The sequence below is a fragment of the Vanessa tameamea genome, chromosome 21 (genome assembly GCF_037043105.1).
Source record: "Vanessa tameamea isolate UH-Manoa-2023 chromosome 21, ilVanTame1 primary haplotype, whole genome shotgun sequence".
NCBI classification, from domain to species: domain Eukaryota; kingdom Metazoa; phylum Arthropoda; class Insecta; order Lepidoptera; family Nymphalidae; genus Vanessa; species Vanessa tameamea.
Window position 1 is genome coordinate 4810571 of NC_087329.1, and position 16507 is coordinate 4827077.

General features: G+C 30.7%; 2 protein-coding genes across 2 annotated transcripts; one reads left to right on the plus strand and one right to left on the minus strand.

Moving 5' to 3' along the window:
• Positions 1-4583: 4583 nt before the first annotated feature.
• On the minus strand, positions 4584-13204 carry LOC113404657 (septin-1). Its single transcript, XM_026645612.2, has 11 exons — positions 12948-13204; positions 11151-11343; positions 10616-10746; positions 10359-10486; positions 9912-10029; positions 9564-9650; positions 7792-7952; positions 7126-7227; positions 6779-6872; positions 6354-6458; positions 4584-5721 (listed from the first exon to the last, which is right to left on the minus strand). Exons 1-10 carry the CDS (start codon positions 12969-12971, stop codon positions 6372-6374), a joined length of 1125 nt encoding a protein of 374 aa, XP_026501397.1. The 5' UTR covers positions 12972-13204; the 3' UTR covers positions 4584-5721; positions 6354-6371.
• A 2426-nt stretch (positions 13205-15630) lies between these two features.
• On the plus strand, positions 15631-16323 carry LOC113404658 (coiled-coil domain-containing protein 86). Its single transcript, XM_026645614.2, has 2 exons — positions 15631-15940; positions 16016-16323. The coding sequence occupies exons 1-2, from the start codon at positions 15744-15746 to the stop codon at positions 16311-16313; spliced, it is 495 nt and encodes a 164-aa protein (XP_026501399.2). The 5' UTR covers positions 15631-15743; the 3' UTR covers positions 16314-16323.
• The last annotated feature ends 184 nt before the right edge of the window (positions 16324-16507 follow it).

Below are 16507 nucleotides of genomic sequence, written 5' to 3' on the forward strand. Positions count from 1 at the left end.
TTGAGTATATGTTTCACTATTGGGCTTGACGCTATTTTTATAGCCGATATCGTTTCGCAAACGGATGCTTTAACCGATTTATAAAGTAGAAAGGTTCGATGGCAGATACCATGAGATAAATACAGGTAACCGAGATATCTAGCTACATTTGATGGTTCAGGTACACGAGAGTTAATGCTATTTTCCTGACAAAACCTTACCCACTTATTCCAAATAGGGGCGTATGTCCTTATCGTAGACTCTCCAGGATGATAACAGTAAGCTTTTCTCCTGCGATGTCCATGTTTCCGTCCTCACCCGAAATGAGCCAAGCTTCCAGGCGTAGATTACTGACTTGAGCTGGCGGTATCATTGTCATTATGTCCACCAGACTGGTGCTCAGATCTCTGATTTTTACGGGTCGTTTGAGAGCCCGTACTTTCAGGTCTGGCCTCCAAAAGGGCTTCTTCCACTTGGGTGCCACTAGTATGTACCGACCTGAGGCTGAGTTGAGGTGGTCTATTACTCTGGGTATCAGACAGGTATGTTAAACATATAATCACAAGAAGGGGGTATTTTCTCTAAATCTTCTCTAATATATTTATCCTTTAATTTCTTTAAGAGATCCCTACGGCGTAATTCTTCGGCTTCTGAACTTCGGCTCGTTTAACGAAATTATCTGAAGTATATCGCGAGAAACTGTTTTATAGCCATAATCATTACTAAATAGCTGTTTCAACTTTTCATAAATAGAGGAAGAATTAAGCTGCACGTCCGATGAATTTCACCAGTCAACAAGGCTTTATAAAATATTATTTACATGATTCACCAATTGTTGTGACAAAAAGTCAAACCTTTTATTCAGATCCCGCGACCAGTCACGTTTTTGGTGCTTCCTTGGTGGTCCCTCGTATTCATTTTCCGACGAATCCGATGAAATATCCGAAGAATTCGAACTATCCTCACTTAAATCTTTATTTTGATTAGGCGCGATCACCTCTTCACTCATTGTTGACCTTTTAAGGTTTCAAGAAAACAGAAGACAAACAACACTAGTTTGAAAATAACTTTCTACTTTAAATCTCGAAGGTTGATTATATTAATTTAAAACTATTATTTTAACTTTTAACGACTGCTCGTGTGGAAAAACGACGCAACAATGACAAATTTGGCGGCTTATATTTGCTTGTCAGTTTAGTTCCAGAAAGGAGTATAGGGGGCGTGGTAGGCGTGAATTAGGAAACGGAAGTGGTAAAATTTAGCGACCTGCAGCGGAAATCCGACGATGTACTCTCTCATAATGTACGTCGGACATCAACCGGAACACATAATATTCACAAAATTTTGTGTGCATGTTGCACCTACTTAAGTAAAGGTTAGACTCAGAACTGGACATTGTAGACAACTATTTTTATCTACGACTACCTGGGTAAAAATAGTTGTCTACAATACCAGCAGGTGCAATTTTGGGAAGAGTTCAATCGCCGAATCCAATTAGACTGGGCAGCGTTTGGAAAGCTGCGTAATAACTTCTCGCCCCAAGTACTGTAGTATATCAAATGGAAATTCTTGGACCTGGGGAAATTCGACTAATTTATTCCGATTTTATTTCGATCTAACTTCGATTATTTCTTACAAATCCAAACCTTAGCTTTATCTGAGGGCTAATTCTACATTTGTATCGGTCGGAAAACGATCCTATAGAGAGGCTCCTGACAAGGTGAACTGACAAACTTGTAATGATCGCCCGCCGTTGTGAAGATCCTTGTGGGAGGCCATTCTCCAGCATTGCAAGTCATTCGACTAAGATGATAATTTTTCTTAAATTCAATGAAGCAATTGAGAGTGATAATCGTATCAAAATCGGTTAAAACAGGATAAAAATATTCTACTGCGCTTTATAATTTTTCCATCGTATCTGGGTAGTAAATTTAAAATCATTTTGCAATTATAACAAGGGTATGGGTATAGAAATTAAACTTGAACAATTTGTCTACAATTTATTTGTTTTTATAAAAAAATATGATTACATATGGTTTTTTTTAATTATTTGGAAAGGTCAAATTTCGTTGACATTTGTCGACAGTCCAATCCTTCGCATCACGACTTTGGCACTAACATCTATGACGATATTCTAGCCGATTTACTAACATTATCTAATATTTCATGATTTTTATTTATTATTTTCATTTATTTTGTTTAACATTATGTATAGTGTTGTTCTACACAATAATAATATCTAATTAATAAATGCACCAAGACGATAATTTTATGTTGAAACATATTTTTATGTTATGAAGTTACAGTTATCGAAGCCTTAATATGACTTTTTCAGTAATACTTTAATTTATGGGCGACAGAATATCGCTAACGCTTACCATACCACATGACTTAATAACATATTTATATATCACTCGGGTTATGTTCGCGATCATATATATTACTTTGGCCAACATTTTGACAAAGATATATTTGCCAAATTCCGAAAACACTGAAGGCCCTGTGCGGCCTCCTGAGGGCAAGAATTTTTCTCGCGTAGTCGATGAACTTTGGTCAAAATAAAATATATGATCTAATGATATATAAATATAAAATAGGAATACAAAAAACAGAATACTCTGTGACAATAAAATCATATACATTTGCAAACAGTATAAATATTTTATATAGTTTTCTTTTATTATTTTCATAACGTAATATTGTGTAGCTGACAGACATAATGAAAGTAAATATAAATCTAATATTTCTTTTAAAAAATCTTATTTTCTAATATGTCAGTATTCCGTCCATAATCCATGTCATTAACACAATAAATACAATCATAAAATTAAATCATAATATGATTAAATTGCATAGACCAAACAATTTATAAAAAATTAAAAAGTTCATTTCAATCCCATCTATAAATATTCTAACATTTTTGAAATAAAAATAATAAATTATATTGTTACAGTTAGATCTATTTCCCAGTCAAAACTAAACGAAAACGAAATTTGGTTACATGTACTTTTAACTTTTATTTTCAGGACTTGTAAAATCCTGTGAGACTGACTATACATGGGTATGGATGAACACAGATCAATATACAGACAGTATATGGATGTACACTACACATTTAGACACAAGACCTCAATGGTACACATAACTGCCACACATTAAATTATACTATGTATTTATATAAATAGAATTGAAATGAACTAAAAATACTTATTAATACTTACAAACGGAAGCTAGTAAATCAGTCCACATATTAAGAAAAAAAAATCAAAATAATACTAGGAATAGAGAACATAATATTGACATAATTTCAAGTCTAACTTTCTTAAGAAATAAAATGATAATTTATGATTGCCAAATTTATCGTTAAATTTAAGACAGATGGCACAAGTCAAATATCAAAAATCTCAGATCAATTAAAATAAATATTTTTTAAATAATATCATTGCATATAATTTTAAGGAATTTTATATTTTAGTTGTCAAATAGAAAAGACCTAATTGTTTGATATCTTAGATAAATTTAATTAGATATTGTTTATTTAAGGTTATGATATTTTAGGATAATGAGTGTGTGGTAGCTATCAAAAAACCTTACCGCATATAATTGAACATGGGTATTATTAAGATTTAATTGGAATTACTTTTGCGCAGCAGACTTATTTAAACACAAATATATAAAAGCATAATTAGTATTAAAAATTATCACTAAAATTGATGTAAAACATTAGTTAAAATAATATTGTGATTAAACATTCAAATAAGTTTTACATTTATTTTGTGTGTATATCATTATAAACTATGTTTTATTATAACTGGCATAAAAGTGTTTATCATTTTTAAAACAAAATTTGAAAATATATAAAGAAAAGAAAAATAGTTTAAATTATTTGCTTGTATAAATAACAAACACAACTTTGTTATAATGTATCATTGTTATACTTATAATCTCATAAACATTTTATTGTTTATGCATATTTCTATATCAAAATTACTCCAATGATTTTTTACGACCAATGTTAAAGCATTTCTCAGTATATTTTATATTTATGTTTGTGAATGTATTTTATAAATGAGATAAACCAATTTTATGCCATCCTATTTAAATCATATAAACTATATATTATTGCAGATATAATAGGTAACATTAATCATTACATAATATTAAAATATATGAAAAAAAAAAAAATTACAATAAAAATATATGTTAATGAGATATTACACTAATAATTAAGTTTATATTTCGATTAAATTTGTTTATAACTAGTATCAGTACTAAATATCTTCAATTTTAGGTAAAAGTTTCGAGAATCATACGAATTTGAAAAGTCTAGATAATCTACATGAAATTTTTAACCTAATTAGATATAAATTGAATTTTCGATTTCAGCATAAACACTAACAACTTTATTTATAAACGTTGTTTAGCGGTCTTTAGTTAAACACAGACTTATCTATTTTTCTCTTTTTGTCATCATTGAGTTGATAATTGAAAGAAGAAGACAACATTTTTAAACTCATCATCCCCTAGTTCTCCTAGAACTCATCATCATCCCATCGTTTATAGGTAAAGCCGTAACAAAATTTGCCAATGGACACAATTTCGGTGCTTATCAACAGTAGATTCAAATTATAGAGAAAAAATCTCAATGATTATAATATAATTAATACTTATCAATTAAATCAATTATCATATATAAAGCCAATTAAATATGTTCAATTCTTAAGCCGAGCCACTGAAGAATGCCTTCTTGACAGTTCATAGTGAAGTGGATGATATTACTTTAAAGTGAAGCTCTTTCAATACGATATTTTTGATCGTTTTTCCTTTTTGTATCGATCTTGTCTTACTAATGAATGAAACCATTATGTCATCTTACAATAAATGTTATAATTCTGGGCTACATAATAAACATTAATACATAAATGAACACAACAATATCATTCAAAATCCATGTTTATCTGTTACAAGATTATGTCAACAGTTAATATTTGAAGTGTATCACTTTTTATGAACTGACAACTGTGGCATTCGCCACAGGCCGTATTGAGAAAAGCGGTTAAAGGAAATAAAATGTTATAGAATGGCTACTGTGACAGAATAAAAAAAATGTTATGTATTTTACTTCCTACCTACTGGGCTGGACAAATTTTCTATTATTGTTTATATAATTTTGGTATACAGTAAAACAATTACATGTAACTAATCTATGTATAATATGTCCATAACCTAATAATTACTTAGAATAAGACACTTAACGCACCCTCATTGTGCTTACTGTAATCATACAAATAATTTTCCATATTGAGTGTATCATGTGACATTGTTCGGAATGCTGATTATTTATGGCTTTACTTATAAGCGTTGTTTAACTGGTGTGTAGACAAACACTAATGTATCTCTCTCTCTATCATCGCTGATTTCATATTTGAAAGAATCAGACAGCATTAACTAATCACCCCCAAACAACATTTATAGATAAAGCCGCTTATATGTAACATTTATTCGATGTCATTTAATTGATAGAGTATACATTACTTACTATATATTACTGGTGACGTGTTCAAAGCCATTTGATGTTGATTTAACAAACATTTTAAAGCAGTGATGTTAAGATATCGATGGAGATTTCTTGTTCGTTACTTTTACCGTTTATGTTGACGTAACGCAGTAGGGTATAGCGCGTAGAATGGAGTTGACGACGTCACACGCCTCCACCAGCTGGACAGCCCTACTAGTATCCAGCTAAAGACAAAAACACACACGTATATAAACAAAATATCATAGTCAAGCAAAAATTACCATTCAATCAATACTGCTTTATTATTATTAAAAAGATTTAAATCGCATATAAAAATGTTACCGTATGTGTTTTACTTACATACATTTTAATTACATTAATTACATTACAGTTTGAATAGCTCAACGTAATTATCACACAAAAAAAGCATGCATATCTTATTTATAATTTGTCTTATCGAATGATAGATTTAATGAATGATATCGAATTTGCTTACATAAAAATATCCCAGAGAGTACTCTGGGATATTTTTATGTAAGCAAATAGTCCATTGTGTTTTTTCTTTTTGTTTTACTTGTCACTTTACGATACCTTTGAAAACAAGTCAAGCTACCTTTGTTAACATGCAATGTGTAACACATAACGTTATCATCGGTAATACTAATAATTTTTATTCGCCCACCGATTGCATATTAGTAGAAAATAATTATTCGATAATCATTACTGGTTCACTTTACGGCAATTGCTGATTAAATGATAATCACTGGTTGAATTAGGCAAGCAATCTGAGAGTTTTCAAAGGTCTAGGGACCAGACACCGAAAAGGTCGCATAGGTAAAATATGCATATATGTTACCTGAGCGCTGTGCGTGCACTATGCAGAGGAGTTGGCGGCGGCCTGCAGCTGCATCTGCCGCTGCATCTGCTCCAGCATTTCCTGCATGCGCCGCAATTCAGCTTCCTGTACACGGTGTGTCAAATTATTGAACTTAATTTATACTTATATAGTTAAAATAAATAACACCACGCCGTAATCGGTCATTGTTGTAAGACTCAGCTAAGAGGATGTCGTTTAAGAACATATTACATTCAATAAACATGCAAGCCGTAGTGCCGTAACCCACTAGAAAAGGCTTTTTGATATATACAATTAGATCAATTGTCTAAAAACACCTGAAATACCATTTATACCTTTAAAATGTAACCATTTAATATGAAAATATAAAATTACACACTTGCCAGATATATAAAATTTAAAATATTTAAAAAAAGCAAGTCTACCTTCTCACGCAAAGCACGTTCGCGTTCGGTAGAGTCTTCGTTAGAGCCGTTGGTCAGCCCAGAGTCTGATTCACTCAAACCACTCTCATTTGAACTGGAAAAATAATAATATGAAATTAAACAATACTTTAATTGGGGTTGATGATAAAGTCAAATTAAAACATTTTAGTTGAGTATTTTTTTTCCTTGCTCTATTCAAGTATCGTAACACTTTAATATTTCGAATCCGAAAAAGAAATCATTATAATTACTGTACTTTTATAATTCTTAATCAATAATGTATTTGGTGTGTGTAAAGAAATTTGATTAGTAGAACTTAAATTAGACGAAAGTATGATTCAATTTACGTGTGGCGTTTAGGAATTTGTCCATTGCGTGCTAGTCGCTCCGAGCGGTAGTTCTCGTAGTGAACCTCCTGCGTCACTTCCTGTAGGTCTTGCATGTGGGTTCTGAAACGATCGCAAAATAATAAAATGTATTATTAACGTACGAGATATAAATAGCACGAACGAGTGTGGATTAATAGAGTATTTTTTTTTAATTATTTTAGGTAGACTTGCAAATAGGAGATAATCACTTTACACAATTCACTATAAACGCGCAGCCGAGCACAAAATGATTAAAACAATTAAATATTAACACTCAATGACTTTGAAACATTCGTACAGCCCACACATTGTCAACATACAAATCAATACAGTATACCGGAAGGAAGTGCATATACCTAATCTATTCCAATCAAATAACAGATTTGCTAAAAGCTCAGGTATATTGTACATTACCAACAGATCTTGATTAATATTTCTTTATTTATAAAACAACATAATTTATACTTATAACACCTACTCCGACTTATATACACTTTAATTTTATTTCCAAAATTTCGATAGCAACTTCGTCGACGTTCGAAACGCCATTTTTTGAAAATCAATAATGAATATCGTAGATTATTCAAGCTCTCGACCAGTGATATCCCGTCATTACGAAGTCTGTTGGGAAGTGTGCATAGTTACATGAGCATGGTGCGCAGCTTGATGAAGTCGCAGTGGTCGGGGTTCTCGACCTCGACGACGCCCCACGGGTACAGGCGGCCGCGCACGCGGCGCCCGCGCACCTCCAGCTGCTGCCCCGCGCCGCACACCGCGAACGGCACCGCCTCCTTCAGCTGCCGCACCTGCACGCGAGACGGACCAATAAATGACTCACTCGCTTCGCTGTCACCTTCCCATCGTTGGGGAATTCGAACAGTCACGAATCTTCATAATTATAAATTAATGACTTCCGATTATCGGGAATGCTTGTTGTCAGAGAACTTTTGTAAAAACGCGAACTGGGTTGAATTCATAAACAATAAAAACAAACAAATACGATTAATGAGAATGTTTATTTAGTTCCACCGACTCATACATGGTTTTGTTATACATGGTTTTCTAGTACAAAACGAAACCAATTCATTCTCATTCACCTAAAAAACACGTTCAAATCAGTGAAATCTCTATAGTTGCAGTAGCAACAAGCTATAGACTACCTCAACATTTGTTTATATGGCTAAGAAATATCACTACATAGTATAAAACAAAGTTGCTTCGGTCATCAAACAAGATGGTTCAGCTGTCGGTCTGTCCCCGTGTATTCTAGATTTTGAAAACCAAGCAACGTATTTTGAGGTCTCTAATGAGATGTAGTACATAAACACATTTTTTGAGCTTACATTGCAAAACCTGAACCCTACGAGATATATCAAAATAATGTACTACAGTATTGTACTCCTTAAAAAGATGTACAAAGAAGTCTGCAATGGTTATTTTTTGGATTTTTTATCCTTTACTTTTTACTAGAAATAATGGCTTATTTACGAAGCTATTTTAAGCAATACTGTATTAATCCTTATCCGCTAAAATACGTAATATACATTGTGCATAATATAGATTAAACAGGACCATTTACAGCATGTAATTTAAATTAATATTTTCGAAGATATTACAGATTTAAAATGCAGGGACATAGCGGTTTGTAATGTCTTATGACAAAAAAACGTGTGAACCTTGTATATAAAGACATTCTGTAGTATATTTAGTATCGGCATTGCACCGAAGCCGGGTTGGTTTATTATAAGACGATGTTTAAATTAACTGTCTTATCCACATGGTCTGACGGGACAGCAATCAGTCACGACAAATAACAATCGTGCTGAATATATGTTATCATAGCTAGGTAGTAAGTATTCAATGGGTCATATGACCCAATTAAAATGGTACTTGAGTATCGTGGCGTTTAAGACATAAGACATATGTATAACACAACTTTATACCCCGACTGACTTAATTAATTAAAACGTGTTACTCGGGTTGATGTAAGGATTCTAACGACATCTCATACGTCGTTATCAGTCCAGCCTATTACAATCGAATTAAAAAACGAGCATTGAAGTGGTCAAATGAGAAAATTTTATGATTTTAAAAAATGTTTGGTATTTTTTCTATCATATTAATTTTTTTCATTGATCATTGGAATCGATTTCCTAAAACAGATTATATAAAACCTCAATAAATAAATACTGGTTAATATTCTTCTGTACTAAAAAAAGCATTTAAACAATCGCAATTTTATAATACTATGTCACCCTAATATAAACTAACCTTACATAAACCCATGGGGTTATTATTTATTGTTATATTCTGTTAAGCACATTAAAGCCACAGCTACTGCACCTGAACTCTATCGCATTGTTCAATTTATTATTAATAACAAATGAACCAGTGTACCAGCTTTAAGAAATATTTACCTGTTCCTTATAATCTTCATCTTCATCACTGTCACAATCTGGGAGAGGATAAATCTTAATTCCTTCCCTTTCAATTTCTTCCATTACCTGAAACATATTTTTCTTTATTATAGTACTCATATAATTTAATGTAATTCTTGTTTATTTCCTGTGAGGAAAAATATTACTCTGAATCTCATTATCATTGATTAGTTGATCCATAAACATTAAATTTGACAGTACACCAGATGGCTATGTTAGAGTAAGATCTATGCCGCTGGACACTAGTAATAATCAGTATGTATGTATGTGTGTTACTCAATAGAGATTATACATAATATATATAAAATCAGATGCCAAAATACTAACTCTAGTTTTCAGTCGCTGTACTTCTTTCTTGGTGAGACAGTCAGCTTTTGCAATAACAGGAACAATGTTAACTTTATTGTGTAATTGCTTCATAAATTCGATATCTAGTGGTTTCAATCTAAAAGAAGGAAAAAATTATCACAAAACTGTTTCAACATATATACATTTTAATTAGTCATTACATACATTTTATATATATTTTTTTACAAGTAATTCGAAAATATCTAAAAAGAAACTTAATTTCTGTAATTTTGGATGATTATGAATGATGATTTGATTTAAAACACTTAAGATCTAATCTTGGGAAATTGTAATTGATAATAGGAACACTGCAAAATTTACTCTACCGGCACTTTTTCTTCCTCAAAATCTAGTTTGATACAATTTTATTTATACAGTATGTCCCTTGGGGACCTAAAAACACTTGAACAAATTTAAAAGACTTACCCATGTCCAAACGGCGATATAAAATAAAAGCAGCAATGAATGCGATTGTCAACGATATTACGACGATTGAGACCACTTTCGTCGCGCAAAAAGCGTTCAAATTGCTCGTCGATGTATTGAATTATTGACTAAAATTAAAAGTACAATTTGAATTGATTCTAAAGTATCACAATTTTCACCAAACAATATATCTGGTAAACGTCTTTATTAGGTCAATCATTATAATATACAATTAATTAAAGTAATTATGTATATACCCGAAAACAATCTGTGTTATCAATTGCATCACCATATCCGGGTGTGTCAACTACGGTAAGTCTCAATTTAACACCCCTCTCCTCAATTTCCACAGTGGAAGCGTCTAATTTAACTGTTTGGTTTGTCTTCTCTGCAAAATAATTAATAAACTGACATATCTATACAATCAAAACTATTTAAAAGCTTTTTAAAGGGTTTTCATTATGTAAATATTCAATTTTGAAACTATCTTTACAATATCCTATTAAAAAGTAGCTGCATTCAGGTTTTATTAAAATTAATATGTATACAGTAGATTTACGAAAGTCAAGAGAAAAGCAGAGGTCAATTTATGGTTGAATGTATGTATGTCAGCTGTTGTGACTATTATCATTGTATTATTATCATTTCCTTGCAACTTAATAAAACAAATAAAGCAAACAATAAAGTTTGGATTAAAATGAACACAACATTGCAATACATTTGTGGTATTAAGAGTCTACTGTTGTACAAAAATTATATCAAATATCAATCAAAAAACAAAATAATACAAACCAATTGCATCAGGTATAACTCTCTCAGGATATAAATCAGTAAGGAACAGAGAGTTAACCAGAGTGGATTTTCCTAGTCCACTTTCACCAACCACCATGAGGGTAAACTCAAAACCCTTCTTCACTGATTTTCGATGTACTTGATTTGGCAAATTAGCAAATCCAACATACCCCGGTGTTTCCAGATTTGAAAACTATAATATAAAGAATTATAGATTAATAATTAACAGAGCTCCATGACAGCTAAGTTTAATAAAACAATAAAAAGTATGGCTTCATCATTTAAGTCTTGGTTAGCAATACTGACTCAAATTCCATTATGTTTCCAGATTATTCACACAACTTTTACAAATATATCAGGGAAACAGGGTTAATTAAAGAACACTTTGTTCATCGGATGAAATTATACACTAGAATGCAAAGAAAGACATTTGAGATTTTTTTTTTTTAATAAAACAAATTCTCAATTTGATCCTTATATTGAAAATCCTTTAAGGATTAATTATATGAACATTTGAAATCTAAGTTTTTGAATTTATTTAGTACTGATTTAACTTTATTTAAAGCATCAACAAAAGAATAAAAAAATATATATTTTTACTTTGTTTTCAAATCAGTACTACTTATCATAAATTTTGAAAAAATAATTTTAAAGAGATATATTTTTGAATTCCCTGACTTTTCACTGATTATTCAAGACACAAAAAGCCCTCTTGATTTCCAGTTTTGCCTGTTTTTCATGTATAGCAACCATGTATATGCTTATTTATGAGCTTATTGCTGCTAAATATTCATAAACATGATGTAGATACTCAATTACAAGACAACAGCAACAATCTTATGCAAATTAATTTTCCCTACATACATAATTATTGTTTCTAGTTGGAATCATAAAGTACAACAGCATGTAAAATCCCAATACAGAGCGCAGACCTCTTTTTAAGGAGTTTTGGGGATTTATTCTACCACCAACATTGGAGGGTTTCCATGTTGGTTTGGTGACAATGGGTTGATTAAAAATTTTCCAGATTTACTTTGGACATTAAAATTTCTCACAGTTTTCCTTCACCGTAATTGTAAATAAAAAAAAATTCAGTGGAGGTTGCCTGGGTTTGAACCTACAATCTCAATTTTCGTTTTCCAACCACTAGGCTATATGGGCTCTTAATATTATATATCCAAATAAAACAATATAATTGTAAGTATAACAGTCAGACAAAATTTTATAATAATTGTTTATTTTGTTGTCAAAACTAAAAATAGTATATCAGTCAACTATTAGCAGTATAATAATTCATTTTATTAGATATAACTTATATCTTATAATATGTATACACTTATTATAAATCATTAATTTCTATTAGTACTGGTAATCAGCTACTCATACAAACAATAAATATGTATAGTTTATTTAAAGCTCATTACGGATGTGATAACCAAATACCTACTAAATGAACGTTTCAAAGCTAGTCACGATAACTTAAAATAATTTTAAACAAAAATATATAGATCATATGCATGTTGAGTTTGAAACAGTCATCTGATAAGTATTCAGCCGGCACGCGTAAACATTGACACACATCCGTCGCTAACTGTATTGAGATCCATATTCCATTTCACCATCGGCACGCACAAAATTCAGCCTATTTGTAACAATACGATAATGACAACAAATCAATGAATCATCCATAAATACTCTTAAAGTTCAATGATACTTCTTCACTATATTTACTTTAATGCCTTTATGATATAGTTATGATATGTATTGTATAAGTTAATAAAACTAAACAAAACTTACATTTTTTGCGGTTTCGCTTGACATTGCTGTTATCCTTAAAACACAACACCAGTTAAACTGCTAACTAATAGCGAAAAAAATTGTTACTAGCTTAGAAAACGTAGTATTTTTTAATTAATTTCACACAATTGAAAAACGTCCACAATCATATAGTTATTGAGTATATAAATGTAAGTAATATTTTTACAGCGCTATGACCGTCAGGCAACGAAAACGAAAGATTGGTATTTGATATTTGGTAGTTGGTACTTGACTACTTGGTATGTTGGTTCTTTGTAGTTTGTATTAATATGTAGAGTTCGAACTTTCAAAGTACGACTACGAATGGGATGGGGAATAACGAATAACGGAATGATTTATTACACAGACAACAAAGAACGAATGATATAAAATTATAAATATCAACGAGAAGAAATTTTTGTCGACCATAGGCAAAAAAGGTTTCTTTATTTTATGTATGTGATGTGCAAACATTTATACATACATCATGATTATTCAAAATTTCACGAGCCTCGAATAAATAAATTCATATATATACATATTTGCTTAAATACAATAAGCTCAGCTTTTTAAAATAAATAATAATAATGATAAAACCTCTTCATAAAGCCTTTCCTCGAGGGCCGATCTTAAGTTCCATAATATTCTTTATATATCCGACCAAACTGTAACTTTTCAACTCCTTATAATCAACCCTTCTTGTGTTGATAATAAGGAGTTGTAGGCTATTGACACAATGTATATTTTTTAAAACGGCTAAAACTTTTAAAAGTTTAACATTATACTAATAAATAATAGTTGGCTTAATCTACATTGTATATGATTATCTTACTCTTCTGACTATTTCACTTTTATAGATCGGTTTCTAAAAGTAAAATAGTCAGAAAAATATAAAGTTATTTTTTTAGGATACTTTTTAACTTTTTTGTTTTTCTGATTCAGCATATTAAGATTCAAAGTACACGACATAGTCGAGAAATGTGTATTGAAGATATCCGCGAGTATTTTCAGGTTTTTGTTTGATCTGTCGTTAATTGCCTTAATTTGAAGCACCTTGAAAGAGGGCATATGCAGCAGTAGATGCCTGAATGACAAATAACTGATGTCGACGAAGACATAAAGCTATTGGCAAGACTGTCCGTAGTTTAAAAAAATTATATTTTCCGATATCTGTTTTGGTTTTAATATACTGTACAGAAAAACAATTTACTCACTTATAGTTATTACAAATTTTTTTAACTAGTTACGTAGACGTATAGTATGTTTAGAAGTGCATATGTTTCTATATAGTGGAGTGCCTGGAGCGTCAAAATCATACAAACCTCGGACTTTTGTTACAGTGGATAATAAATAAAAAAATGTAATGTTTAGCTAATACCATAAATAAAAAAGTTTATCTATTGAAAATTTGTGTTTTTGTTTTTTTTTTTAAAATAGCTGATTCAAATAGTATGAGGCATTTTAGGCTGTAAAATGTTTTTTCTTATATCAAAATTAAGTTAATTTATATTTTTCTATAAGCATAATAAGTGGGAAAATGGAGTAATTCAATGATAATCGAAAAAAAGTAACATTTAAAATAAAATTTTGGTTTATTTAGGCATTTTAAATCATTGATCTGCATCAAATATACTCTTCCACTTCGGTTATTTTAATGACAGGTAAAGTATTAAGGCTAACTATTTCCGTTGCACTGTAAACATCCTACACTACAATATAAACCACTCTTCCGAGATCTACCAGCAGCTCCACGCCCTTTTTTGCTATGTAATTTTTTAGTCAATTTTGCTTCTTTTGCTTTATCAGCTTTTTTTCCTAATCAAAGTTTAATACATCAGTGCTACTTCAAAGTTTTTTTTTCGGAGGCGAACATGAAGTTTCATTTTGCTTGTTCTTATAAATTTCAATATATTTTTGTCGACAACTTGCATGGGCATAAACAAATTTAGTTTGCAGGTGAGGTAATAATCCATCCTGTCCTTCGCTCGAAGCAACTCTCAAAGTCCACTCATTCACAGTCCACAAAACTCCTCTGCTTATTTTTATAATTTCACCCAAATATGAGTTCGTTTCGGATGCTGAACCTAATTTTTCACATAGTATGTAACTAAAAATGCTTCTCAGCCATGATACTGGTACATGGTTTATCCGTTTTTTGAAACCTTTAATAAATAAAAAGTAACAATATTTAGTGCACTTTATTAATTTTTGTATTTTTTTATTTTACTTGAATTGACCTTCAATCATCTACCAATTATTCAATTTTTTTAAAATAATTGCAGATTTTAATCAAATTACCTTATTACCACAGGAAAAAATTAAAATTTTCTTTTAATTTTTTTTTTATCTTTTTTCAATTAAAAAATAAAAAAGCACAAAAATTTTTTTTGTAAACTTTGAAAGTTATCGTACAAAGAAGAAAATGCCACCTCAACCAAAAAAATTCATTTACTGTAACCATTTTCCGAGGTCTAAACCCTTGGGCACTCCACTAATAAGTTATAAAAAATCGTGGCAATCTCTTTGATAAATTCTCGCTCGTTTTGTCTGAATTAAATTTATTAATTGAAAATTATTGAATTTATCAAAAGAAAATCGCTGATTGTTATTATTTGAAAAAGTCAATGAAAAGTTTGGTTAAGGAGTCAAGTTGACAGCGAAATTAACAGTGATAACTGACACTTTTAACCAATAATATGTCACCTAAACCGACTGACAGTTAATTCACGTGGTTTTTTCAATAAATAATCTAATTTATTTTAATGTTTCAATAAGGTTTTGTTCATATGTCTTAAAATGTCTGTCGCTACTGATTCAGCTGTACTTTCAATATTGCAAGATATAAAGAAAAATAATACTGACACTGATGTAAAAAGTACCTCTTCAGACCAAACATCTAAATCAACTATAAAAGTTATCAATGATGATAAAAACGTAAAGGAATTAAGAGGCCAACCTAAGTCCGGAAGATTTTGGAAGACGAAAAAAGAAAGGTACCTTACGTTATTTTTTTTAAATAAGCCATCTAGTACTCCATTGTACAAAAAAAATTTTATTTATACTTTCAGATTTTCTTCTGTGGTCAAAACAAAGGGAATACGTCCAGACTTTAAGAAGAAAACAGCTTTACGAATAGAACTTAAACGTACTAAGGATCTATCGAAACAAGTTTTAGAAGAAATTAAAGAAAAAGAGTTGACTAGGAAAGAGCGAAGGCGGGAGAATATAAAACGTACAGAAGAAAATAAAAAGAAGTCTGAAATTGTACAAGTTATAACCAATACGGCTAAACTTAAGAGAATGAAGAAGAAGCAATTGAAATTTACTGAAAAGCGAGATACTAATGCTGTTAATAGTAAACAATAAATTTTTTTTTTACTCATCTGTTATTTTTTTATTAAATAGACCTAACTTCAAAATGTATACATTTGGTACAACTTAGTCATTGCAAATACCAAATAATAATATAATAGTTGAAATAAACAAACAAAAGCATCCTTTCATTTATTTAAACATTTACCAACATTATGAAGATGGTATGGAGGTAATCTGTAATACCT

Coding starts and splice junctions, on each gene's coding strand:
- LOC113404657 (XM_026645612.2), bottom strand. CDS start 12,971: ATGTCAAGCGAAACCGCAAAAAAT. Junction 7,953..9,563: donor ATGAAGATTATAAGGAACAG/GTAAATATTTCT, acceptor TCTCGCGTGCAG/GTGCGGCAGCTGAAGGAGGC. Junction 6,873..7,125: donor CAAATTCCTAAACGCCACAC/GTAAATTGAATC, acceptor TTATTTTTCCAG/TTCAAATGAGAGTGGTTTGA.
- LOC113404658 (XM_026645614.2), top strand. CDS start 15,744: ATGTCTGTCGCTACTGATTCAGCTGTACTTTCAATATTGCAAGATATA. Junction 15,941..16,015: donor TGGAAGACGAAAAAAGAAAG/GTACCTTACGTT, acceptor TTATACTTTCAG/ATTTTCTTCTGTGGTCAAAA.